At 38.8% G+C, this 27,784-nt stretch overlaps 1 protein-coding gene and 1 long non-coding RNA gene across 2 annotated transcripts in view; one reads left to right on the top strand and one right to left on the bottom strand.

Moving 5' to 3' along the window:
• LOC139039439 (uncharacterized) overlaps window positions 1–27,784 on the top strand; it is a 102,847-nt gene that overhangs the window by 62,984 nt on the left and 12,079 nt on the right. The gene's annotated exons all lie outside the window — the stretch shown is intronic.
• On the bottom strand, window positions 2,247–3,630 carry LOC139039437 (small integral membrane protein 15-like). Its single transcript, XM_070480175.1, has one exon. The coding sequence runs from the start codon at window positions 3,608–3,610 to the stop codon at window positions 3,386–3,388; it is 225 nt and encodes a 74-aa protein (XP_070336276.1). The 5' UTR covers window positions 3,611–3,630; the 3' UTR covers window positions 2,247–3,385.

The following is a 27,784-nucleotide window of genomic DNA, read 5'->3' as shown; positions in this document are numbered from 1 at the left end:
CTTGCCTCCTTTGTCAAAAATAAGGTAACCATAGGTTCATGGGATTATTTATGGGCTTTCTATCTTGTTCCACTGTTCTGTATTTCTGTTTTTGTCCCAGTACTGTACTGTCTTGATGACTGTAGCTTTGTAATATAATCTGAAGTCAGGAAGGTTGGTTCCTCCAGCTCCATTCTCCTTTCTCGAGACTGCTTTGGCTATTCAGGGTCTTTTGTATTTCCATATGAATTGTGAAATTTTTGCTCTAGTTCTGTGAAAAATGCCATTGGTGATACAATAGGGATTGCATTGAAATTGTAGACTGTGTTTGGTAATATAGGCGTTTTCACAATATCGATTCTTCCTACGCAAGAACATGGAATATCTCTCCATCTGTTTATGTCATCTTTGATTTCTTTCATCAGTGTCTTATAATTTTCTGTGTACAGTTCTTTTCTCCCCTTAGGTAAGTTTACTCCTAGATATTTAATTCTTTGTTGCACTGGTGAATGGGATTGATTCATTGATTTCTCTTTCTGATTTTTCATTGTTAGTATAGAAATGCAGGTGTTTTCTGTGTTGATTTTGTATCCTGAAACTTTGCTAAATTCACTGATTAGCTCTAGTAATTTTCTGATACTATCTTTAGGGTTTTCTATGTACAGTATCATGTAATCTGCAAACAGTGAGAGCTTTACTTCTTTTCTGATATGAATTCCTTTTATTTCTTTTTTTCCTCTGATTGCTGTAGTAGGACTTCCAGAACTATGTTGAATAATAGTGGTGAAAGTGGACACCCTTGTCTTGTTTCTAATCATAGGCGGAATGCTTTCAGTTATTCACCATTGAGAATAATGTTTGCTGTAGGCTTATGATATGGTCTTTACTATGTTGAAGTAGGTTCCTTCTATGCTCATTTTTTGAAGAGTTTTAATCATAAATGGGTGCTGAATTTTGTCAAAGGATTTTATGCATCTATGATAGGTGGTAAAATCCATCATATGGTTTTTACCTTTCAATTTGTTAATATGGTGTATCACATTGATTGATTTTCATATGTTGAAGAATCCTTGCATCCCTGGAATAACCCAACTTGATCATGGTGTATGAGCTTTTTGATGTGTTGCTGAATTCTGTTGCTAATTTTGTTGAGGATTTTTCCATCTATGTTCATCAGTGATATTGGCCTATAGTTTTCTTTTAATGTGTTGCCTTTGTCTGGTTTTGGTACCAGGGTGATGGTGGCCACATAGAATGAACTTGGATGTGTTTCTTCCTCTGAAATTTTTGGACAGAGTTTTAGAAGGATAAGTATTAGCTCTTCTCTAAATGTTTGATAGAATTCTCCTGTGAAGCCATCTGGTCCTGGGCTTTTGTTGTTTGGGAAATTTTTGATCATAGCTTCAACTTCAGTGCTTTGGGTTGTTTCAAAACAAACCCAGTGCTTTAGTATTTGGGTTGTTCATTATTTCTGTTTCTTGCTGGTTCAGTCTTGGAAGACTGAACTTTCTAAGAATCTGTCCATTTCTTACAGGTTATCCATTTTATTGCCATATAGTTGTTCATAATAGCCTGTTATAAACCTTCGTATTTCTGCATTGTCTGTTGTAACCTCTCCTTTTTCATTTCTAATTTTGTTGATTTGATTCTTCTCTCTTTTTCCCTTGATGAGTCTGGCTAACAGTTTGTCAATTTTGTTTATCTGCTCAAAGAACAAGCTTTTAGTGTTATTCATCTTTACTATTGTTTCTTTCATTTCTTTTTCATTTATTTCTGCTCAGACCTTTATGATTTCTTTCCCCTACTAATTTTGTTGTTGTTGTTGTAGTTGTTGTTTTTCTTCTTTTTCCAGTTGTTTTAGGTGTAAAGTTAGATTGTCTGTTCAATGTTTTTTTTTTTTGTTTGTTTGTTTCTTGAGATAGGATTGTATTGCTATAAACCTCCCTCTTAGAACTGCTTTTGCTGCATCCCATAGGCTTTGAGTTGTCATGTTTTCATTGTCATTTGTTTCTAGAAATTTTTTGATTCCCCTTTTGATTTCTTCAGTAACCTGATGGTTATTTATTTATTTATTTATTTATAAAAAAGTATCAAATTTATTTCAATACCTAGTTTCATTTTTAAATTAAAGCTATTGGACAATTTTTTGCAATTTAAAATTCATTATTAGAGGTGAGGAAAACATTAATAAACTATTAATTATTGAAAACAAAATTATCAACCATGCATTTAAAAAAGCCATGTTAAAGAGGAAAAAGTTCCAACTATACTATTTAACTGAAGGAAATATCCTTTACCTCTTTATTTTGAACATTCTCATTTTGACATAATTTACACCTTTTTCACACAGTTAATACAATGCAAACAAAATTTTTCCAAATGTTAAGACTTTTGTTACCCTTTATGACACATGACATAACTGTAACTCTTTTTAAAAGTTCCTTAAAAGAAAGTTGAAATTTTAATTTTCACCATGAACCTGTCTGATCAAAAAGTAAAGGACATCACCACCACATGAATTAAAACAAAGAATAGAATAAAAAACAAAAGTGGTATCTATATAATCAGCAAATTATCTGATAAGACATGTTAACTACTTCACATTTCTACTTAGCACAAGTGAGAATAAACTGCTTCCAAGGTACTACAGGTTTGGCATTTTTGCTCTTAAGCTTTAAATCATAGTGTTACTCTACTCAAGTCATCTCTAAGAAAATGGCAGTGTTCATAAGTAGAAAAATGATTATATCCAGTAGGTGGTATTCTACATAATCAAGATAACAAGAAAATTCTTTATAAAATTAGATTTTTTAAAATGCAGACTATCTGGTAATTACCAGTATCTCAAAAGCTAAAGTAAGAAAAATACAGAAAATAGAGAAGTACTCATTGAATGATATTATTTTGCTTTGAGGAAACCAGAAATGATTCTATTCCAAGAAATAATAACGATAAGAGATGTAATTAATACACCATATATCTTTTAAGCCAAACCACGCTTTTCTGCTCAGAACAACTCTTGATTTTTACATTCTTAATCTCCTCTGTCCAGAAGAGGACCACATTTTAAGCCATTATTTGAACAGAGTTCATAATCTAAAGTCACTTTTCTTCACAGGATGTTTTCATTTTAGTATTCATACATAAGCCGCAAAAAGGCAAATGAAAGTCAGTTAAAAGAATCTGTAGCATAATAAATGCCCATTTACAGTAACTGTCAACAGACTTCTATACCGAAGCCGAAAAGCTGCTACAGTACAGGTGAGAAGTGACATGATTCTTCCATAGACTCAGACTTCGTTTAGTAATACTGTCATAAGATCCAAAAAGAAACCTTAACGGGTCCTTTCAAAGATGCATAATTTTCCGAACAATTTTCCTCTGGACACACAGCCTGTTCATTCCGTCAATCCTTTTTTAGTCGTTTAGCTTTTGCAATATTTTCTTGACGTTTTTGTTTCTTCTTTTGCTCCTTTTCCCTGGCCTCAATCATCTTGGCCAGTTTCCAAGACAGCACAGCGCTTGCTAGGAACAATGGAGTCAGAGCCAGAAAAACTGTCGTAAGGAAGCCGTACGAGTCCTTTGCCGCCCACTCCACGACATACTCAGCCCAGGCCTTTAGGTCAAACATCTTCCTGGAGGCCTCCAGGCCGGAAGCAGCAAGGCGGAAGCCGCGACTCTCTCCTGTTGGTTATTTAGAAACGTGTTGTTTAATCTCAATGTGTTTGTGTTTCTTACAGTTTTTTCTTGTAATTGATATCTGGTCTCATAGCATTGTGGTTGGAGAAGATGCTTATATGATTTCAATTCTCTTAAATTTACTGAGGTTTGATTTGTGACCCAAGATGTGGTCTATCCTAGAGAATGTTCCATGTGCACTTGAGAAGATGGTGTATTCTTCTGCACTTGGATGGAATGTCCTGAAGATATCAATGAGATCCATCTCATCTAATGTATCCTTTAAGACTTGTATTTCCTTATTAATTTTCTGTTTTGATGATCTGTCCATTGGTGTGAGGGGGGTGTTTAAGTCTCCTACTATTATTGTGTTGCTGTCAATTTCTCCTTTTATGTCTGTTAGTGTTTGTCTTATGTATTGAGGAGCTCCTATGTTGGGTGCATAGATATTTACAATTGTTATGTCTTCCTCTTGAATTGATCCCTTGATCATTATGTAGTGTCCTTCCTTATCTCTTGTAATCTTCTTTATTTTAAGGTCTATTTTGTCCAATATGAGGATTGGTACTCCAGCTTTCTTTTGCTTCCCATTTGCAAGGAATATATTTTTCCATCCTCTCACTTGTAGTCTATATGTGTCTTGAGGTCTGAAGTGGGTTTCTTGTAGACAGCATATATATGGGTCTTGTTTTTGTATCCATTTAGCCAGTCTGTGTCTTTTGGTTGGAACATTTAATCCATTTACATTTAAAGTAATTATTGATACATATGTTCCTATTGCCATTTTCTAACTGTTTGGGGTTGAGTTTGTAGATATTTTTTCTCCTCTTGTATTTCTTGACTATATAAGTCCATTTAACATTTGTTGTAAAACTGGTTTGGTGATACTGACTTCTCTTAACTTTTGCTCGTCTGAAAAGCTTTTTATTTCTCCATCGATTTTGAAAGAGATCCTTGCTGGGTACAGTAATTTTGGTTGCAGATTTTCCCCTTTCACTACTTTAAATGTACCCTGCCATTCCCTTCTGGCCTGCAGAGTTTCTGCTGATAGATCAGCTGTGAAACGTATGGGGTTTCCCTTGTATGTTACTTGTTACTTTTCCCTTGCTGCTTTTAATATTCTTTTTTCTTGTTTAGTCTTTGTTAGTTTGATTAGTATGTGTCTTGGTGTGTTTCTCCTTGGCTTTTATCCTGTATGGGACTCTCTGTGCCTCTTGAAATTGATTGACTATTTCCTTTTCCGTGTTGGGGAAATTTTCAACTATAATTTCTTCAAACATTTCCTCATACCCTTTCTTTTTCTCTTCTTCTGGTACTCCTGGAATTCAAATGTTGGTGCATTTGATATGGTCCCAGAGATCTCTGAGACTGTCCTCAGTTCTTTTCATTCTTTCTACTTTATTCTTCTCTTCTGAAGTTATTTCCACCATTTTATCTTCCAGCTCACTGATTCGTTCTTCTGCTTCAGATATTCTGCTATCGATTCCTTCTAGAGTATTTTTAATTTCAGTAATTGTTTTGTTTGTCTCTGTATGTGTGTTCTTTAATTCTCTAGGTCTTTGTTAATTGATGTTTGCATTTTCTCCACATTGTTTTCAAGGTCTTTTGATCATCTTTATTATCATTATTCTGAATTCTTTTTCTGATAATTATTCAGAATTGCCTATTTCCTCTTCATTTATTTCAACTTCTGTGTTTCTAGTTTGTTCCTTCATTTGTGTAGTATTTCTCTACCTTTTCATTATTATTATTATTTTTTTTTTAAGTTATTGTGTTTGAGGTCTCCTTTTCCCAGGCTTCAAGGAAAGTTGAATTCTTTCCTTGAAGAAGGTTGAATTCTTTCTTGCTTTTGGTTTTTGCCCTCCTGAGTTTGGTCCAGTGGTCTGTGTGAAATTCATATAGGGTGAGATTTCTGCTGAGTTTTTGTTTGTTTTTCCTCTGATGGACAAGGCTGAGAGAGGTAGTCCTGTCTGCTGACGATTGGGTTTGTATTTTTGTTTTGCTTGTTGTTTAGTTGAGGCGCCCTCACAGGGTGCTAAAGGTGGTTGGGTGATGTCGGGTCTTGTATTCAAGCGGTTTAAAAACAAAGGGTGTGAGTTCTCACTATTTAATACTCCCTAGGGTTAGTTCTCTGGTAGTTTAGGTTCTTTGAACCAGTGCTCCGACTCCAAAGCCTCAGAGCTTGATTTCTGTTCAGGAATGAAGATTCCACAAGTGGTTTGTTATGGCATTAAGTGAGATTAAAATAAATATCCAACAAAGAGAAACCAAAAATGAACCCTAGACAAATGGCAGTTACAAAATCAGGCCAATAATAATTAAAATAATGGAATATACACGTATACATATACACCCATGAGCAAGGTCAAAACAATCGAACAAAAATAAAGTCCAGTAGACTGACCCAGTGAACAAATGAAATAAAAACTTATATTTACCAGTTAAGAACAAAACTAACTTAAACACAAACTAGAAAACAAGGTTACAAGTAGGGAATAAAACAATGAAAACAAAACAAATATGTTGAGAGGAAAGGAAAGAAAGAAAGAATAGATATGCAAAGTTAAATAGAGATAGATGAAAAAGATTTATATACATGAAAGATTAACTGCAACAGGGAAATAACAGTTAGAAACTCAAACAAAGGAATAAATGTAGAAAAAATAGAATTTGTTTTAAAAAATTAAAATTATAAATAGAGAAAAGAAAAAAAAAAACTGAAAGGAAGAAAAAAAAAATCCACAGAACTGCAAAAGCCCAATGTAGAGGCAAAGTTTTCTAACAATAGAAAGTGTAACTGAATATACACATATACACCCATAAGCAAAATCAAAACAGTCCAACAAAAATAAAGTACAATAGATTGACCTGGCAAACACAGGAAACCAAAAATTATATCTAGAACAAAACTAATTCAAGCACAAACTGGAAAATAAAACTAAAGCAAGATGACAGTTGGGGAATAAAGCAATGAAAATAAAACTAACAGATTTGTTGAGAGGAAAGGAGAGAAGGAAAAGAAAGAAAGAATAGATATGAAAAGTTAAATAGAGGTAGTAAAGATTTATATACGTTAAAGATCTAGTGCAAGGGGGAAAGAACAGTAGGAAAAGCAAACAAAGGAATAAATGTAGAAAAATAATAATAGATTTAAAAAATTAAAAATTAAAGTTAAAAAAGAGAAAAGAAAAAAGAAAAAAGCTCTACAGAACTGCAAAAGCCTAACATAGAGGCAGAGGTTTATGACAACAATAAAAAAAATGTGGCTGAGGAAGAAAGAAAAGCTCAAAAGCTTAATTGGATTTCTTAGGGCCAATAAAATCAACAGCTAAAACAGGGGGGAAAAAGGAGAAAAAAAAAAAATTCCAAAAGAATCTACAGAGCAAGTCAAATAGTAAGAAAAATAAATGTCTTTTTGAGTCACTGCTGTCAGAGTCCTTTCCTGCGCTGGGAGTCACAGTCCACCTCACCTCCCTAGGCTGCCCTCCAACGCTGTGCTGATCTCTGGACCTGCCGTGGGGCAGCTCAGATTCTGATCTGGCCCTCCTCCTGTGTGTTCTTGCCTCCAATGTCCACAGCTGTCAGAGCTAGTGCGTCTTCTTTTGTGGGCGCTCTCAATGGCCTTTCATATATTCCATAGACAGAGTCTGCTTAGTCGGTCGTGTTGTTTTAATCTGCAGCTTGTACAGGTTGTGGGAAGGTTTTGGGTCTTCTTCCTTAGCAACACTGCCCCTGGGTTTCCATTGTGGTTTTATTTCCACCTCTACATGTGGATCATCCACTGGGGTTTAGCTCCTGAGGCTGCTCTGGAGGGTTTGGATTTGCCCCCGTGAGGACCAGGGGTTCTGCTAGCACCAGCTACTCAGGGGGTTGGCAGCTAGGGTAGCTAGAAATACAGTGCTCTAGAAGGGTATGGCAACCAGTGTTGGCCAATACGCTCCAATATTCTTTCTTGGAGAACCGCCTCTCTGACAGAGAAGCCTGGCAGGCCACAGTCTACAGGGTCGCAAAGAGTCGGATGTGACTGAAGCGACCCTGAGCGCATAGACGCAAGACTTCTTTGCCTGTGGCAGCTGTGCCGCAGTGAGAGTTGAGCAGGAAGGTGGCGCAGCTGCTCGGCTGGCAGGGACCGTGGCAGCGCCAAGTGTGCAAGGACACGGACTGCCTCTGCTGCAGGAGTTATGGCCCCATCAGAGTCTTTTCTCCAAGGCCATCAGAAGGCCTCTTTGGCCAGTCTTTCTCCATAGCTCCGCCCATTCAGGCACTCAGAGGGCCCCCCCGACTGGGGTCCTACTCTGTGGATCTGCGTGTCAGGTCCTGAAAGTGGCGCCTTGGGTGGGCCTGCTCTGTAGCTCACTGTGTCAGGCATTCGATGGGCCAGCCTCTCTATTGTCCAGTTGCTGATGCTGGCGTGTGGGGGAAGAGAGGCTATGGTGATGGCTTCATCCCCTACGTGTGACTCAGCTGTATTGCCTTGCTTCCATGGTTGCCTGGCTTTCCTCCACCGGCATTGCCCACACATCCCTTCTCTCTGTCTCCCCACAGTTAACAGCAGCCCTCACCCTGGGGTTGCTCCACAATCCCAAAACTCCAGCTCCCAGCTGCTGCGCCTTCCGGGGGCACCAGCGTTCCTGTCTGGGGTGTGTATGGCTGCGGCAAGGACTGTCTGATTCTCATTCCATTTCGGCTGCCACAGATCAGCTGTTTCACCCTCAGCCTTAAATGTTTCTCCTCTGACTCAGACAATTGCCCTGATGTGGGGATAGGACCCCTGCTTCAGTTCCCCGACCTGCTGAGGCCAGGCCCAGTTCTACTAACACCTGTTTTTCCCCCTAGTTCTTTTGTTCTACCGACTTCTCTGTGGTTGTATACATTCTTTTCCATTGGTCAGATCCTCCTGTCTGCTGTTAGCTGGTGTTCTGCATTCTCTTCTGTTTATGAAGGTGTATTCCTGATGTGTCCTTGGAGAGAGATATACTCCATATCCACCTACTCCTCCGCCATCTTGCTCTCTCCATGTGGCATTTCTCTCAGCTTCAGTGTTTATTTCACTTTTACCTTGTAACATCATTGTGATCCCTTATTTCATACAGTTTGTATTTTTTGAAATTCTAAAACTATGTTCTTCCGCTAATGCTTGATGCATTCATTTCTTTTCACAGAGTATAATATTTTGCATTTTCTGTTTACCCATTCTTAAATAAGAAGAGGTAACTTATATATGGTATTTACCTAAAAATATTCTCTTTGCATTCTGTCTTTGTTCAGCTGGCTTTATAATCATTGATGTTATCAGCTCTCGAAATAAAGCAATCTGTATAGGAAATGCAGAGGAGTCTGGGCCATAAGCAATTCAGCAAGGAAGATCCATTTGTCTGGTGACTTCCCAGCTATTTCTTGACGCGTCTGGGACAAGGGGCTGACTTTCTGTTCATTATTCCAAAGCCCAGTTTAGAACTCGAGTGTAGCATATCTGACCTCTCTTCTCAGTCCCCCTGTTTTCCCATTTGACTTGGTAGTGTTGAAAAATATATTTATAAGCTTTCCAATTTTAAGCCATCCTCACATCCCTGAGTTGAAACTTACTTGATCATGGTACATAGGTCGTTTAATATGCCATTTAAATCTATTTTCTAGTATTTTATTTACACATTTTCCTTCTTCATTCTTAAATGAGTTTTGTCTTTATTTATTTCTGCTGATTGTCATATTTTGGCTTCAAGGTTTTTGTAGTTTCAGAAAATGAATTGAATAGTCTTTTATCTTTTCCTGTACACCAAAGAAAATTATACAGAATTGAAATTGCCTGTTTTTTGAAAATATGAAATAAATTGTCCTAAAAATGATCAAAGGATCTCTGGTGCCAATATTGAAATGACTCTTTTTATATGATTTTAAGGTATATAGACATGGAGGAGACAGAGATATATGATTGCAAGTAAAATCAAGAAAGAAATTCAGTTCCTAATAATATTAAGTTGCCAGTTTTGTTGAAATCATTTTGAGTCATTTTTGATTTGTTCTTATTTCTCTATGCTTTCCAAATTATATATTATGAGCATGTTATAGTTATAACAAAAAGTTAAAATATGTTAACAAAGCTAATAGTTTCCTGTATTAATGCTTAGCTCAGATGTGCTTTTTGAGCCTTCAAAGTGTCTATTTTCATGTTCATTAATACAAATATATATATGTGTGTGTATACATATATTTGTGCACACATACACACACACACATATATGCATACACAAATACACACATATATAGATGTATGGGCTTCCCTGGTGTCTCAGCGGTAAAGAACCTACCTGCAATGCAGGAACAGCACGATACCCGGGTTCGATTCTTGGGTTGGGAAGATCCCCTGGAGGAGGGCATGGCAACCCACTCCAGCTTTCTTGCCTGGAGAATCCCATGGACAGAGGAGCCTGGTGGGCTACTGGTCCATAGGGTCACATAGAGTTGGACACAACTGAAATGAGTTAGCGCACACACACACACACACACACATATGAAGCATAGCACTAAACCTATTCTGCATAACTTGGCACATAAACAGTTTCATTTCACAAAATCAACCATCAAGGAAACTTCACTTAAAGCCTTATTGCATTAAAAACAATTTATTTTAAACATGATGAATATTGAAGTGCCAATATTAGAATAGCTGTGTAAACTCCCACCTGTTTGTTTGATGGATCATGAATCTTAAAAACATCGACTTGCAATATATCAAGAAGGAAATTGATATATCATTTTGATGGAGTATCTTTAAACTATAAGATTAAATAGATGGCAATTTTTTTCCCCCAGAAAGTGATTCTTCAATGAAGAGGTAGATACCTTATATGCAAGTTATTAATAAGTGTCTCATTTCACAAGTTGATTTATAAGTTTATTGCTATCCTAATCAAAATTCCAATTTATATGGCAATGTAAAGGTTCAGAAAAGCCTAGACAAGGTAGGAGGGCTTTCCGTATTAATTTTCAAAATGTGTTATAATGTTATAGTAATTAAGACTGTTGTACTATTAGCATGAGGGCTTCCCAGGTGACTCAGTGGTAAAGAACAGCCCTGCCAATGCAGGAGACATGGGTTTGATCCCTGGATCAGGGAGATCCCCTGGAGAAGGAAATGGCAACCCACTCCAGAATTCTTGCCTGGGAAATCCTAGGGACAGATAAGCCTGGTGGACTACAGTCCTTGGGGTCGCAAATGAGTCAGACACTGCTTAGTGACTAAACTACAAAAACTATTAGCACGGAGTTAGACATCTGAGAGTAAAGGAACAAGAAATAGATCCATGCATATATGCATAATTAATAAATATAAGAGTCTAATAAATGATGCTAGGGCGGTTGATAACTGTATGGAAAAAATGATACTGGACTATGCAAAATAGTGGGTGCATATAGATCTAAAGGGAGAAGGAAATGGCAGCCCATTCTTGCCTAGAGAATCCCGTGGACAGAGGAGCCTGGTGGGCTGCTGTCCATAGGGTCACACAGAGCCGGATACGACTGAAGTGACTTAGCAGCAGCATCATAGACCTAAAGGGGAGATATAATGTTTTTAGAAGATACTATAGAAGAAATCTTTCTCTAACTTGGAGATACAGAAAGATATCTTAGACAAGACAAAAATGTCTATATATTAAGGAAAATGATAAATCCAACTACAGTAAAATTCAGTGTTTCTGATCATCAGGAAAAATCATCAAGAGATAAAAGCCAACGAATGGGAGAGACTATTTTACAATACATATAATCAATAAAAGACTTAAAAAATGGAATGTTTACAGGTCAATGCTTTTTAAAAAGAAAAACCAATAGAAATCTGGGCTAAATATTTGAATGTGTACTTCACAAATAAAGTAAAATCTAAGTGATGAATAAAATAGGTTAAAGTACTCAACTTCAAGAGGCGGGCATGACAAGCCACTTCAGTATTGCCTGGAGAACCCCATGGACAGAGGAGTTAGACACAAGTGACTTAGCATGCGCACACACACTCAACTTCAACAGTGTATCAAGTTAAAACCACAACCACCAGACTGTCAAACATTAAAAATGACAATGTAGAGCGATAGGAACTTTCATATGCTGCTATATAATGTGTAAATTGGTATTAAAAACTTTGATAAACAGTTTAGCATCCTCTAGTAAATCTAATGACATGCATACCTTACAACTTAGCAATTTTATTCCTGGAAATGCATTCTAGAGAAATATATCATGTTTCAGGAGACATGTATGGAGATGTTTCCTGCAGCATTTTTTGCAATAGATTAAAACTCAAAACAACTCAATTCCACCAATTAAAATGAGAGTGAAATCACTCAGTCATGTCCAACTCTACAACTCCATGGACTATACAGTCCACGGAATTTTCCAGGCCAGGATATTGGAGTAGGTAGCCTTTCCCTTCTCCAGGAGATCTTCCCAACCTAGGGATCAAACCCAGGTCTCCTGTATTGCAGGCGGATACTTTACCAACTGAGCTATTGAATTCCATCAACAGTAAACTGGATAACTAACTTGCACACTTTTCATATAATGGCATTTATGTAATGGAGTAAACAATAGAAGTGAACACTCTAAAGCAACACTCAATAACACAAATGAATTTTACAAATAATACCCAGCCACTAAAGAATACATACATTTATATAAAATTTAAAACATGAAAAATTAAACAGTATCATTTGAGGATGCTTATATGGGTTACAAACAAAAAGAAAACCAAGGTGGGAGGCAGTTATGGGAAGACACATGCAGAGAACATCAAGAGTACAGTAAATGTTCCCTCTGTGACTACATGGTGGTTACTCAGGGACTCACTTAATAAATATTCATCATTTAACCTTCATGTACTCTCCTGTATATATTTCACCCCAATTTTTGTTTTTTAAAGAGAGAAAATAAAATAGGAAAATGTTTTATTGCTTACTAATTCCTGGAACAGTTTAAATCCCAGGAGAAGTATTTATTCCTTGAAGATTTGATAAATTCATTCACGCCAACCTCTGGACTTAAGACTTTCTTTTAAAAGCAATTATTTGATAACGTCACCTTTTTTCCTTCATGTGTATTTATCGGTTTAGGTGCATACTTCTTGCAACAATGATTTGCATTTTCCAAGACAGTTATTTTGGGGGGTGGTTTTTCAATTGTATTGCCATAAAGTGCAGCAGTGCTCATCTATTTTGGATTTTATATATGGGTGTGTGATTGCTGTCTTTTGGCCATTCCTCAGTGTTACTACTTACATATCTAACATTCCCTCTCTTGATAGACATTTCCAATTTTTGCTACTACAAACGTTAATTGTGAGAAGCATATTTGCACATATATATTCATCTACTTATCTCTTCATTTCTGTATGTTTTGCAAATATTTCACTTCACATTATGACTGTTAATATATGAGAGCATCCATTTTCCTACATTCTTATTGAATCTTAAGGTTACCACACATTTTAATTTTGCCAATTTGATAGGTAAAAATTGAATTATCATTCTGTCATTTTAATTTTCCTAATTGTCAGCATGCCTAAAACTCCTTTTTTTCCCCACATATTTGTTATTCATTTATACCATTAACCTCTCCCCTTACATGAATTTGTTTTACCTATTTTTCTTCTTGATTTATTTTTCTTTTTACAATGTATTTGAAGTTTGGTGAGCAGGAATATTAACTCTTTCTCTATATACATGTTATTCAATACAGAAAATTTCCCCATCATATCAGTTCTTTATTTTTAAATGTTATGTTTGATATCTTTTGCCATAGAAGATTTTTTATTTTATAAAATATTTCTAGTTTTTCATTTAAGACTTCAGATTTTTTTCTTTCTTAGGAAAGTTTTGCTTATTTTAAAGCATGCTGATTTCTATTTCTACTGTGTCTGTGTCTGTATCTATATCTGGCATTTATTTCTCTTTATGTTGTGATAGAAGGTATATTCTACTCAGATGTATAGAACAGACTTGTGGACTCTGTGGGAGAAGGCGAGGGTGGGATGTTTCAAGAGAACAGCATCGAAACATGTATATCTAGGGTGAAACAGATCACCAGCCCAGGTTGGATGCATGAGACAAGTGCTCGGGCCTGGTGCACTGGGAAGACCCAGAGGGATGGGGTGGAGAGGGAGGTGGGAGGGGGGACCGGGATGGGGAATACATGTAAATCCATGGCTAATTCATTTCAATGTATGACAAAAACCACTGCAATGTTGGAAAGTAATTAGCCTCCAACTAATAAAAATAAATGGGAAAAAAAACCAAACAAAAAACAAACAAACAAAAATCATTAGTGTTTTCAGGAGTGTTTTTGTGTACATAAGGCTTTTTTTTTTTTTAGTTGACTGCACTCAAGGAGGTATAATGAAACAGTTAAAAGTATGGTCCTTGAAATCACTTAGGTACAGCTATTTGTTGAATATATAAATCAACTATATTAATCAACTATATTAATTTTCTGCTTTTTAATTCATCAGCCTTGCTTTATCTTTAAGACTTTTTTCCTACTTAAAATTTTCTTTAATTTATAATAATATTAATTTTTGTAATAATGCACTTAATGATTTGTTTTTTCCCCACTAATGTTTGCCTTTATTAGACCCATACTTTTTGATATGTAGTATTACCCTTATCCTGTTTCTAAGAATTCTATGATTGTCCTTTTGATTTCTTTTAGAAAGAAATCTTTCTTTAGAAAGAGTTTTGTAGTAGAATGATTCTTACACAAATGGTTGAGTATTTTTTAATTATAAAAGTAAATAAATAGGTTAATGTCATTGCCTCAGTTAACCTCAGTATTTAATACCTGCTTTGGAAGAACCACTGGAGGTATTATGTACCTTATATTGTGCTTGCCTAATATGTGATTGCTTTGTATAAAGGTTCCATGGGCTTTAGAAAATAGCTTACTTTCCAAATCTCTTTGTGATTTATAATGTTTCACAGAGTTTATTAGCTAAATTTGTATGTATCACCCATATCCTCACAGCCTTAATGCTTTATCCCTCAAAGAGTTAGAAAGGCATATTAAATCCTCTGACTATTATTGTAGAAAAGTATACATATTTTGGTTTTTAATTTATATTATCCTTGCCATTATATAGCCACTTTATAGCCATACAACGTTTCATTCTGGTTATGAGAATTCTGAACCCTGGGCTTCCAAATCCTGTTGTAGACCAAAAGGTTATCATTTTATAATGTTTTACTCCATTGTAGAGCAACAAGAAGATGTTTAAACTTTAAAAAAAAATTTAATCTTTAGCCCTGTAGAGAAGTTGACTATTACAAATTATAAACTGCACAAGGCTGTGCTTCCAAGAAAGCCATCAGTCCATGAAATTAAATTATGCATTAGAAGATGCTGTAATACTGACAGATATTAATTGAAGAAATAATTGTCTGGGTTTTTAAAAAGAAGCTTTATCTCTTTTGTTCCATGGGCTGGTTCAGAGTTCCTAAACTGGCTTCTACAATGAATAAAAATACCTTTATTTTCTCTCTCAAATGAAGACTAGCATGCAAACAACTAGAACCATGTCCATTTCAATTAAACTTGGAATTCTATAAAGATTCAATTATATATTTCAATAAATGCCCTTGAATTAGGGAACTGTCATGTTGAAATTTAATAGAACTAGAGCTGTGTTTTTCAAATTATGATTTTTATTCCCCAGGGAAGTATGATACTATACCAAGGGATATGTTAAGCCACAATATTGTGGAATAGCTTCTTACAGTGTCAGTTATGTTCAGAAGCATAGTAGGAGTGAAAGGGGAGTGAGAGTAGGCAACTGGGAATTCAGTAATGCATCTAGCTAGTAATAAGTATTTTTTTTATGTAAAATATATTTGTATTTGGAATAGAAAACAAAACTTGAATGAAAAATTTCTCAGCCTTTACACATAGTAAGTAATCAAGTACATTTGATCTTTGAGAAACTCGGGGGTTATTGCTATCAACCATATAAGCAGTGGAATATCTGGGTATAATTTATCGCTGGCTTTCCTCTCCATATCCATGACTTTAACCAACTTTGGATTATGTGATAATGTAACATCGACTGTTGAAAAAAAATCCATGTATAAGTGGACCTGTGCAATTCAAACTCATGCTCTTCAATGGTCAACTGTAATAGAAAAGCATATGTGAGGTATAAATATCCTCTCTCCCCATAAATTCTTATTTTCTAGTCTTCTCCCCAACATAGTAGGTTTTGTAATTCTATTACTCACTGCTATACAGGAGTTCTCTGTAGTTCCCAGTGCAGGACTGTTTGATAGAGTGGGGATGAAACAAATAGGAATGACTCATACATCAGAGCTACTTGTTCCATAAATTTCTTTGGAACCAGGTATTTATGATATACTCTTTAGTTCTAATAGTTTTTTTTTTTCTTTTTTTGTAATTTCACTTAGATTTTATAGATAATCACATCTTGTGCAAATAAACATATCCCATTTCCCCCAAAATTTATCTTTTTATTTTTTTCATTTTTGTATTTAAGTTAATATTATCAGCAAAATTTACTAATAATTGTTTTACTAATAATTATGATTTTTGTTTTGCTTTCATTAATTTTGTTATAATTCTTTAAGAAATCATTAAGTATGATGACAGGCAATTTTTGTTGTGTTAAGGAATATTCTATTTGTATTCTATAAAGAATGGGGATTACATTTAATAGGATGATTTTGACATTGATTAAGACACTTTCATTTTTGATCTGTGTTAAACTACTTAACTCAATTTTGTGTAGCAGAATTCATCCTCCATCTTTTTGACATAAATATCACAGAACGTTTTCATTGTTGTGAACAAGGAGATAATTTTCATCTTAATATTCCTTTGTTCATTTTATTCATATGTAGGGGAGGGATGCCATCTTTCCATAGACTAACATATCTGTATTTTAAAATAAAAGAAAAGCTCAATGAACAGTGTATTTTTCAATGGCTTTATAATTAGGGTACTGACAGGTTTTTTTTTTTTTTTAAATATATTCTTCTAAGATCTCACAAAACTCACTAAAATGCTAGACTTTTTAGAGAAACGTTCAAGTATATATCTCAAATGTTAAGACTGAGACAAAATTTTCTCCCAATGTTATACTGCATTTTTTTTTTAAATTACTGTGAGTAATTTAAAAACACAGTTAAAAGCTACCTTAATTTCTTATGCATATTTAAAGGGAAAAAGTAGCAAACTTTTAAGTCTGTTTTATAATTTCTTCTTTGAGTGTTCACTTCAATATCAGCAGTGTTGTTAATGGACTGTAATGAGCCATCTATAAAGAAACTCCCTGGTAGTGTTGCAGAAACCAATACTCAAGAAACCAAGCACCATACTCAGAGAGCTGGAGAACTCAGGTTTACTATGCCCGCGGGCCCAGAGGAGTTAACACTCCAAGCTCTGAGCCCGGAACAAAGGGGTTACAGAGTTTTTATAGACAGACTATAGTGGGCAACACTAGCTGTTAATACGCTGGTTTAAACTAAGGGGTTTCTTGCGCGCGGGAACAGCAGTCAAGATGGGGAGGAGGATGCCTGACCTTTTTGTGGACAAGCATGATTAAGCAAGTTTGTAGGGGCCGGGCAACTGCAAAGAGCAGGACAAGGGCCAGTGAGATAAGGTCCAGTTCTAAGTACTGTAAGTCCTCACTTTCTGAGACTGCATGACCTATGTGATCCAGACATTGCAAGGAGCAAGCTTGAGTTACAGAGGCAGAAGGAGCAGGAGGTGATGTAAAATTTTAACGTTTCCTCTTCAGTAGATCAGACTAAAGAATCTGCCTGCAATGCGGGAGACCTGGGTTCCAATCCTGGGGTCAGGAAGATCCCCTGAAGGAGGGGATGGCTACCCACTCCAGTATTCTTGCCTGGAGAATCACATGGACAGAGAAGCCTGGTGGGCTACAGTCCACCAAGTTCCAAGGAGTCAGACATGACTGAGCAGCTAACACACAAGACAAGAAGAAACTCCACTGAGTTCTATTCTCTTTCACAATCAATAAAACTACTTTCCAAGCTACTTCCCCCCACCCCTCGCATCTCAATTCCACTCAGATTCTGCTTATTATATTTCTGATAAGACTCTTTGCCCCTCTTGAGACCAAGTGTGTGTTTTTTTGAATGACTTTCTTTGGAATCCAATTGTTGTTTAATGTTTACATATTAATGTACAAAAGGGATTAGGCTTGACAGTCATTAAGTCTCATAGTATAATATTTTAAAGTGGAGTTACCTCATGCAGAGGATGTTTGGGGTCCACATGGCAATAACTGCCACTTGCTATGGGCCCTCGGGTCTCAAGGCCAGCGTGGCTGTGGGATGCGCCATCTGCAGATGTGCCTTCCTGAGAAAGCAGTGAGTGACAGCAGCCTATTTGGCAGGAATTTACAAAACCTTGATTTTGGCCCCTTTCCACTGCTAAGTGATGGGACTGGGGCTGAGTAAGAAGCCCTAGGTTTGTCAGGTTCAGTCTGAAAAAGGCAATGCATCCCTGAGGAAAATTTGCAAGGAAAACATTTTTGAAGTGAATTTTCCTGAAAACCAGTGCACTCTAAAGCAAAACTAGGAAAAAAAAAATCTTGGTTAAGCTAAGTATTCATTATGTGGAAAAGAACTATTAGGGAACCAAACAGAGAGTAAAAAATCAAAATTTTGAAGTCAAGAATTGACCCTTCACAAAAGAAGTTGGGCAGAAAAGGCAGCCTTCATTCTTTGGAACCATGTAATTAACAAACAATTTTCACCCTACATAATTAATGCATGGTGCTAGTTACCATTGTGCCAGAGGGTCACACTGAGATTTCTGGCAAGCCAATTGAGTTCCATCCATATAAAGAACACTCAGTGATTATTCTGCATACAAGGATTATTCAACTTGATAGTTAAAATAATTAATTCTCTCCACATTGAAAAAGAAACCATTACTGTAGAGAAGGTATAATTACCCTGAATGGATAAGTTCTAGAGGGCAATATGGTGATTTTAATTCTTAGAGTGTATACACCTTGGTGAAATGGAAAGAGAATTCATTCACAACAAATATTCATGCTTGTCCTGCACCCCCTCCTCCCATCCTGTTTGCTAGACTCTTCTTTAAAAGACTTGATTTCCAGTCGGAGTTATACTAGGTGTTTTTTTGGTGAATTTTACTGGGTTGCTTCTCTCTTGTCATAGTTTATTTCTGTCTAAAGGCAGGGCATTCAAATTACATGGAAGTTTAAAAAAATAAAAAGTGTCTGACACTGCATGCGCTGTTCCCATGCATGTGGGAGAAATTACTGTTCAAATATGGCATCTTGTACTGAGCCTAGGAGAGGTTTCTCAGAATTCTTCAAGCTTTCATAGCTTCTATCAATAGGTTGGAGTATGAAAGCCAAATTGACCCTTTTAGGTCTTCATTATAGGTAAAAGTTCATATCACATCCCACAGTTAGGAAAACAAAGGAACCAACAAAAAGAAAGCAACAAACTTCCCAACCCCCACCCCCAGGCAAAACAATTAACAGTCACTATGTTTAATTCCAGCCTCCAAATAAATGAAATCAAAAGTGTAAAGTGTTCTCCTAAGTTATACTGACTTCCTAACAAAAGCACCTTTATCGCTGAATTTTGTAATGTTGATACTGATAGGGCCCCATGAGGTCTCATTTTGTATATCTTTGTAGCACTTCTGTTAACCTGGCTAGAAATTGTGACGGTTTTCCTCTAGTCTTTGAGTTATCTCCTGGAGCTTAACAACGTTGATGGCTTTATGCCCTGCATTTTGACGGATCGCAATGAGGCAAGTAAACCATATGACAAGCTGCCCATCCAGGCCTCCCTCTCTGCCTGATCACCCCAGCTGGGGTCTCTCGGGGGACAGCCGTGGCCCCTGCACCTTCGTGTCCTCTGTTCTGAGTATCTCCTCTGCAGGCGCCTGAGCGGCTGGCCACACTGTTCCTTCTCTTCCGGGAGAAGAGTGGGGGAGCGGATGATGTAAATATCATGCCAGGTTACTTTGTAAGACTGGGTAAGATACTTGAATTCTTTTAGATAATTATCAGGGTCTGAGGAGAAGGAGCGAAGACGCTTTTCAAACTGAGACAGATCTGTGAGCTTTTCAATCTGAGACGGATCTGAGTTTTTCAGTCTGAGACAGGTCTGTGAGGGAGAATGGGACTTGAACCCAGACAATGCCTTCTGCTCCAGCTATTTCCCCTGAAGGGAGGAGAGGGGCAGGGAAAGGAGCGGGGCCCTGCGGTGAAGTTTCCTGTTTTAAATTTGCTCGGGACTGGGTACCGCGAGGGGACCTAGGGAGGGGACCCAGGGAGGGCGGGTGGGGCTGGGGTCTCAGAGCTAACCTCAGGCACGGCCTGGGCGAGGGGTGGGGAGCTGGGGCTGCCGAGGCCAGGCTTGAGAAGGAGGAGGCGGGGGCGGACCTGGGGTGGAGGTTGTGGAACGGGATCTGGAGTGGCTGCAAATGGGACTGGGAGCGATAGGGGGTGGGCCGTGGTCAGAAGGGTCGAAGGAAGAAGAAGAAAAGCCTGAACAGGGATCAGGAGACATTATATTAGGAGGATGTGGCCCAGAGTGGGTTAAAAGTATTTGAGAAGTAGAATAGGATTCACAGAGGGAAGGTTGAGAGCGGAGAGCGAAGAAAACCCGAAAATAAGGGATTTCTAACCACTTGCCGTTGCAGTAGCAGAAGTTATCGGGGTCACCTAGAGTATTATAATGGGGAGTTCCGTTTTCTGGCCATGGGGACCTGTTATCAAGTCTGTATCGTGGGCAGACAGTGTTAGAGTAGTAAATTGTGAGACTGTCAAGACTAGCACCATGACAGGCACCCTGAACTAAGAGTAGGCCTAAGTTTCAGTTTCTGCTGAGGGTAGGGTAATTATCTGCCCTCAACAGGCCACCAGAGACCAGCTAATCAGTACGCGCCCAGTAAACCTCCGAGAAGGTCCCCTGGAAAGTCCCGTGCGCGCGAAAGTTTGTACCAATAAAATTGCTTTGCAAACGTGTAACCAATCCGCTTGCGCCCACTGCCCACTGCTTATGTTTGAAATGGAGCACCCTACAAATGTGCGTGGAAACTGGGGCTCGGGGCTCTCTGGCTTTGCACCACTGCATTGGTTGCAGCAGGGGCCCTGGCTCGAGTCAGCAATAAATTTCCCTTCCTTTGCGTGTTGCATTGTCATGGAGGTCTTGTCTTTTCCTGTTGGGGGATTCGGACAGCAGGCATAAACATAAATAGGTCTTTCTGGTCTTATCTCCCCTTGGAAGCCCAAAGCTTTCAGGTTTCAGAGAAGGCATCCTAGAGGAGTAGATATTGAGGGCTGGGATTGAGACTTTCCCATTGAGGCTGAATAGGGAGGTTAGGCAAGGGCGAGAGAAAGTGAGGAGAAAGGTCAGAGAGAAAAGGCATCCCTGTTCTCAGGACTTTCTCACAAAGTAATAGTCTGTTTTGAAATGGGCGTCCCCTATTCAAAGTCGGACAGGGCACAAGGCCGAGGGCCCTAGGACTTTGAAATGACGCAGAGAGAGAGAGAGAGGATCCGAGGGAATGGGATTTCACTCACCCTTGTAACCGATGGATGAAAAGTGGGCCGGGGTGTGGGTGTCAGTCCAGCAAGGCAAGTGGAGAGTCCCGGCCCGGAGCTCGTCTCAGGTTCTCGGCAGGGTCCCAGGGAGGAGACCACGGGAGGTGGGCTCGGGAGAGGAGCCCACCCAGCTGCGGTGGATCTTCCCTCCCGGGTTTCGGCACCAGAGTGCCAGGCGAGTGCAGAGCAAGAGAACGAGCCGCGCAGTCAGACTAGAAAAGGGAAATTTATTAGAGGGAAAAGAGAAGGTGACTGGCTCTTAAGGAGAACCAGCGTCCTCCCTTTCTGACGGATTCCTTCTTACACCCACCAGTGAAAAATTCTCTGAAGGGATGGTCACGTAGCTGGAAGTCTGGAATCTGGTGGTCTCACAGCTTTGAGAAGATAGGCTCCAGTGAGATAACAGGATGCCATTTGGGCAATTTGGTCAGTCTCACAGATCACTGTGATTTTATTCTTTGTTTTCGAGGTCCATCTTATCAATGAGACCCCATGTGGGCCCTATCAGATACCAGAAACTAGGCCAGGATCTTCTTGGATATGATAATTATGTGAGAACATTGCTCTTTTTTCTGCCATGAGCAGACTAACTGGAAATTTAATTACATGGTAATTCTTCAGATTAAAAAAGAAAACATTTTTTTAATGAGCCAGTTTTTCTGAAATCTGGCCTGCTTATAAACTGTCTGTGTGAATAAATGACTTTTCTTACCTAAATGTTTTTGCCTCTATATCACCCTTCCATAGTAATAAAGATATGAAATGATACCTAGCTGTTATATTTCAATGAGAAGAATCTGGAAGATTGTTTTCTGTTCAAAAAGTCTAGGAACAGCATTCTTTATCTGGTAAGAAAATAGGGTGATCTGGGTTTCCCTCCCTTGGTTTCCAGCTCATCCATCTCTTTGCTAATAGGCACTGTTTTGCCTGATGTCCGAATCCCGGAGCGGGAAGAGAGAAGGCTCCCAAGACAAATGCAACTCGCAAAAAAGGGAAATTTATTATTGACTCGGATCAGGGCTCCTGCCGCGCGTCCAACACAGTGGTACGGGGTCAGAGAGCCCTGAGCAGAGGCGGTTACCCAAATTTATAAGGTATGCATAAGCAGTTAGTAGCTGGCTTAAGCGGATTGGTTACATGTTTGCAAAGCAATTTTATTGGTACAAACTTTCGCGGGCTTTTGTTCAAACTTAGGCGTCCGCGGGCTTTTTAGCTCTCCCTTTGTTTCTTACTGGGCGCATATTGATTGGCTGGCTCCAGGTTACCTGATGGGGGCGGAGAATCCCACCATTTCACGGGAAACCGAAACCCAGGTCCGGGCCGCCTGCCAGCCCCAGCAGCCCCACAGGCACCAGGTCGAAGATATACAGTTTTGCTGATAGAATTGTAAATACTTAGGTTTCATAAATTATGAAGTTTCACTGAATCAATATTTATAATAGAAACCTGATCTTCATAGTCTTAATAGAAGCGAGACAGAGGGTGACAGCTGTATTAATGGCTAAAACTTTGGAAAGTATACTCTATATTCAAAAGTCATCTTCTCTGGTATATTCATAAACACTAAGTGAATTGTATGGTACTTTTTACTGCTTCTTATTATTCTAAGCAAATGCTAAGCAAAATTATCTCTTGCCACAAAAGGGAACACTGCCTCTTTAAGACTCTATCTCAAATTAAATATTGTGTTCATAGAAACCTATTCGAATCAACTGTATGTTTTTATGAAAAATTATTTGTAATGTGTAACTATTTCCTTATTGAATACTGGAGCAAAATATTTATATTTTTGATTTTCATGTTTACAAAGAATGGTCGTCCCTTGTACAGAACCCCTCCTGTGATGAGGACTCCCACTGTTTGAGTCCTATTTGTTGTTGTTGTTCAGTCACTCAGTTGTGTCTGACTCTGCCATCCCATGGATTGCAGCACGCCAGGCTTCCTTGTCCTTCACCATCTCCTGGAGCTTGCTCAAACTCATGTCCATTGAGTCAGTGATGCCATCAAACCATCTCATCCTCTGTCATCCCCTTCTCCTGCCTTCAATCATTCCCAGCATCAGCAGCATCTTTTCTAGTGAGTTAGCTCTTCACATCAGATGGCCAAAGTATTGGAACTTCAGCTTCAGCATCAGTCCTTCCCATGAATATTCAGGATTCATTTCCTTTATGATCAACTGGTTTGATCTCCTTGCAGTCCAAGGGACTCTCAAGAGTCTTCTCCAACACCACAGTTCAAAAGCATCAATCCTTCAGCACTCAGCCTTCTTTGTGGCTCACATCCATACATGACTACTGGAAAAACCATAGCTTTGACTAGACGGACCTTTGTGGGCAAAGTAATGTCTCTGCTTTTTAATGATTTAAGCCTCAAGGCTTTTTAGAGATGTCAGTCAGGTACACTTGGAGATTTCCCTCAAGAGATTTCTAGATGGACACGAGTTGGTGTTGAAAGTGAATGAGCCAAAAACAATGAACATGCCACGGAGGGGTCTATACCTGGTTCCTTGCCCACTTCCCTCATCTTGATGGCTACCAGAACTTGTGACAGATGAGCTGGTATCATGGTTCAGTCTTATTTTTATCCCTGTCAATCCAATTGTTCCCTAATTTCATCGGGTGATGTATTTTTCACGTGAAAGTATAGTCTGACTGTGTGCCCTTCCTGTTATGCACATGGAGAATTCTTGGAAAGGAGAGGAACCAACAGTGATATGTTAGTTTTGAAAATAAGAGCTTTGGGAGTGAGTTTTTAAAAGAACAGCTTTGCATATGTGATGGGAGAAAATTGATACAGAGAAAATTTTTCTTGACAGGTTCACACTTCTTGAAATTCTATGAAAAAATTTAGAAGGAAAATGGTTACATAATTCTATTTCTTCTTGTAGTCCTCAGCCCTTCTGCTTGTATGTGAGCATCCACAGGACTGTCGAGTCCTTGCTTTCAAGAGAATACAGGTAGCATTTCATCACCCTAAGGTGCCATGGAATTGGGATCCTGCCTGGCTAAAGAGAGGTGGATGATATCCAGAGTTACATCTAAATACTCAAAGGGTAGCTTGAAATTTCAGTAGTTTTAAGGTCTACTGACTTCTGCAGAAAACAGGTTGCTGTTGTTTAGTCACTAATCATGTCCAACTCTTTGTGACGTCATGGACTGTAGCCTACCAGGCTCTTCTGTCCGTGGGATTTCCCAGTCAAGAGTACTGAAGTGGATTGCCATTTCCTTCTCCAGGGGATCTTCTTGACCCAGGGATTGAACCTGAGTCTCTTGCCTTGCAGGAGGATTCTTTACCACTGAGCCACCAGGGAAGCCCCAAAACAGGTTAGGCTGGCCCCGAAAGTACTGCATAGAAAATGATGTTACAAGGTCTGGCAGAATTACTAGCCCCTTCACTTTGATATATTCTGATTCTACTTGTGATCAAATAGGTGAGAACAGTTTGAGTGCATCAAAAAATAAGGGTGATCTGAGTAATGAGTAGATCTAGGTCCAAGCCTCAAGTCTTTCAAAGCTAATGGATTTTATCAGAAGTCTTCTTCATTTCCTCTGGGGTAAGAACTTATGATTTCCTGATTTCCTGGCCTCCCACCAGCTCCTACCAAGTACCTTTCATAGGAGTTGGAATTTTCTGTTGGGAAGTGATTTATACAGGACTTTCTGTTAGTATGTGGGTGGGCACATTTTGCTTTAGCAGTTTGTGGCAAGTGTCCTGAGAGTTCCAAGCATGCCTCTGGACTCAGGCTGCCTGGGTGTTACTCCTTCTAGAGCAGGGCACTTAATTGCCCTGGGCCTCACTATTCTCAACTGTGAGATGAACAGTAATAATACTTACAGGGTAGGCTTGTTTCAAGGATTATAGATGTAGACCAGTGCCTGGAAATGAAAATTTGCTGTTACCGATAAAGGTTACTCACACTATCTACACCCTCAGATCATCAAAAGGGGCAGAAGTGGAATAGCCTTACCCCATTAGATAACCCTCATCCTTCAACACCTGTGTTTTACCAACACTTTGTACAGCTTACCTTAACTATTTTTCTGCCCTATTACAGGGCCTTGGTAAGGCACCCATTCCCATGGATTTGGGGATAGGGGACATACAACCCTACGAAGCTCATTAGGAGTTTACTCAATCATGGGTGAGTCTTTTATCTTGAATAGGCCTAATTTTTGTCTTGACTAGGCCTAATAGTTGCTTCCCTGGTGGCTCAGATGGTAAAGAATCTGCCTGCAATGCAGGAGACCTGGGTTTGATCCCTGGGTTGGGGCGATCCCCTGGAGGAGGGTATTCTCCAATATTCTTGCCTGGAGAATCCCCATGGACAGAGGAGCCTGGCCGGCAGGGTACAGTCCATGGGGTCACAAAGAGTTGGACATGACTGAGCGACTAAGCACAGGCCTAATTTTGGTTATTTCAGATAAGCAATGGGACAGAAGTTTCAAGACATCAAAAAGTCTAGAAGCCATTTAAAGAATGATTCTGCTGTCTTTTTTATTCTCTGTTCAAAATAGTTTCACACAACACTCAAATATCATCACATTTAGTTTTAGCCCACTTCATGTGCGATGAATTCTTCCGAAAGTGCTAGCAGGTTTTTCTCCCATATTTGTTAAAGAACACCCACGGTGAACTTGTCTACCATAAGGATCATTCTAAGTGAACTGCTTTCTGGATCCTTTCATTATCCCCGAGGACAGACATATGTTGAGTTCAATAAGCAGCTACATTTTCCGAGGTTAGCATTAAAAAATAACTTGGCAAGATTTTTAAGCTAAGATCCTCAGAGGAATTTTGCAAACATTTTGTTTGCTACAACAATGGAAAATTTATCTGAGAACAGGTGTATACAAACCTTGGTATGCTGTTTTTTGAGACTGCAAGCTGTCACAATTGATTGTTTCCTTGAAAAAAGGGAAAAGAACTTTATTTGGTGAAAGTTAAGAGTACCTGCAGGACTATAAAATGGAATTTTAGATTGTAATGAAACGTTGTCATAATAGAATACCTGTGGATATGCATAAGATGAAGCAAGGTTAATTTTTCCCTTCTTTTACATAATACTGATACATCAGGCATCAGTAGAAATGGCCCTATTTGATAAATGCTCGTAGTTGAATGCGTTTTAGCTCCTGCCCCAGCTACCTTCCACCAGCCTGCTATGAACTCAGAATTAAGGTCTCAGAGATCAGGTTTACCCAGGGGCTGCCTGGAGGTGAGGGATCCTGGGAAGGCTGACAAGGACTAGACTTATCATCTGGGAAGTCCGTCACCTAACTGTACCACACACCATGAGAGCACCCTGGCTATGCCCCAGTTTTTTTCCTAAAGGGAAGAAATGGCTGATGGTCAGAACAGAATTCCTGGAGGCGTAGTCTTAGCTCTGTTTTCCACCATTTCTCTGCCCTTGAGTCTCGTTGTTTGCCCCTCCTGTCTTCATATCTGATTGTATCTTGCCCTGTTAACCTTTAGTATCGGTTTCTCATTAGCATTACTTCCCTTCTACATTTTCTGAAGTATTGCAGAGGCTAGAAGCCTGGAAATGACTTTTCTCTACTTTCTTGCCAGCAAGATTCTGGTTTCTCATTGATAAGAAGTTCTCACATGATGTTTGGAAGGTGAATGGGAAAGAGCCAGCACTTACCAAATGGTGATGAGTAGGTGCCTGGGCTTCAGTGGCAATGGCTCTGGGGTTTCTACAATAGTTTTGGGGTGACCACCTGTACTCCACAATGGTGGTTCCCTGCATTTCTTATATATTCAACTATTTTAAAGCTAGCAAATGTGATCATGACTTTTATTCTCCTGCTTTCAACAACCTGCCATTGTTGTGTGAGTCTCTGATTGTTGTTGTTGTTCAGTTGCTGGGTCCTGTCCAACTCTGTGATCTCATGGACTGCAGCAAGCCAGGCTCATCTGTCCTTCACTGTCTCCTGGAGTTTGCTCAGATTCATGTCCATTGAGTCGGTGATGCTATCTAACCATCTCATCCTCTGCTGCCCCCTTCTCCTTTTGCTTCAGTCTTTCCCAGAATTAGGGTCTTTTCCAGTGAGTTGGCTCTTCCCATCAGGTGGCCAAAGTATTGTAACTTCAGCTTCAGCATCAGTCCTTCTAATGAATATTCAGGGTTGATTTCCTATAGGATTTGCTGGTTTGATCTCCTTGCAGTCCAAGGGGCTCTCAAGAGTCTTCTTCAGCACCACAGTTCAAAAGCATCAGTTTGGCACTTAGCCTTCTTACATCCGTAAGACTACTGGAAAAATCATAGCTTTGACTACACTAAACTTCGTCAGCACAGTGATGTGTCTGCTTTTTAATACACTGTCTACGTTAGTCATAGTGAGAGAGTCAATTCCTAGGCAGGTTGATAAGAAGTCTAGGGGTCCCCATGGAGAGAGGGGTCTGGAATTCTGAAGGAGGAAGAAAGGACAAACTTTTTTTCCCCCTCTACATTCCTTAGGATTATATAGCAATAATGTATCCTGCTTGAGGACAGTCTCTGGAAAAAAAACC

This window comes from Odocoileus virginianus, chromosome 18 (assembly GCF_023699985.2).
Source record: "Odocoileus virginianus isolate 20LAN1187 ecotype Illinois chromosome 18, Ovbor_1.2, whole genome shotgun sequence".
NCBI lineage: Eukaryota > Metazoa > Chordata > Mammalia > Artiodactyla > Cervidae > Odocoileus > Odocoileus virginianus.
The sequence above is the reverse complement of the archived record's forward strand: the minus strand, read 5'-3'. Positions and strand labels throughout refer to the sequence as shown.

What these genes read in the sequence shown, in the direction of transcription:
- LOC139039437 (XM_070480175.1), bottom strand. Translation starts at nt 3,610, where the DNA reads ATGTTTGACCTAAAGGCCTGGGCTGAGTATGTCGTGGAGTGGGCGGCA.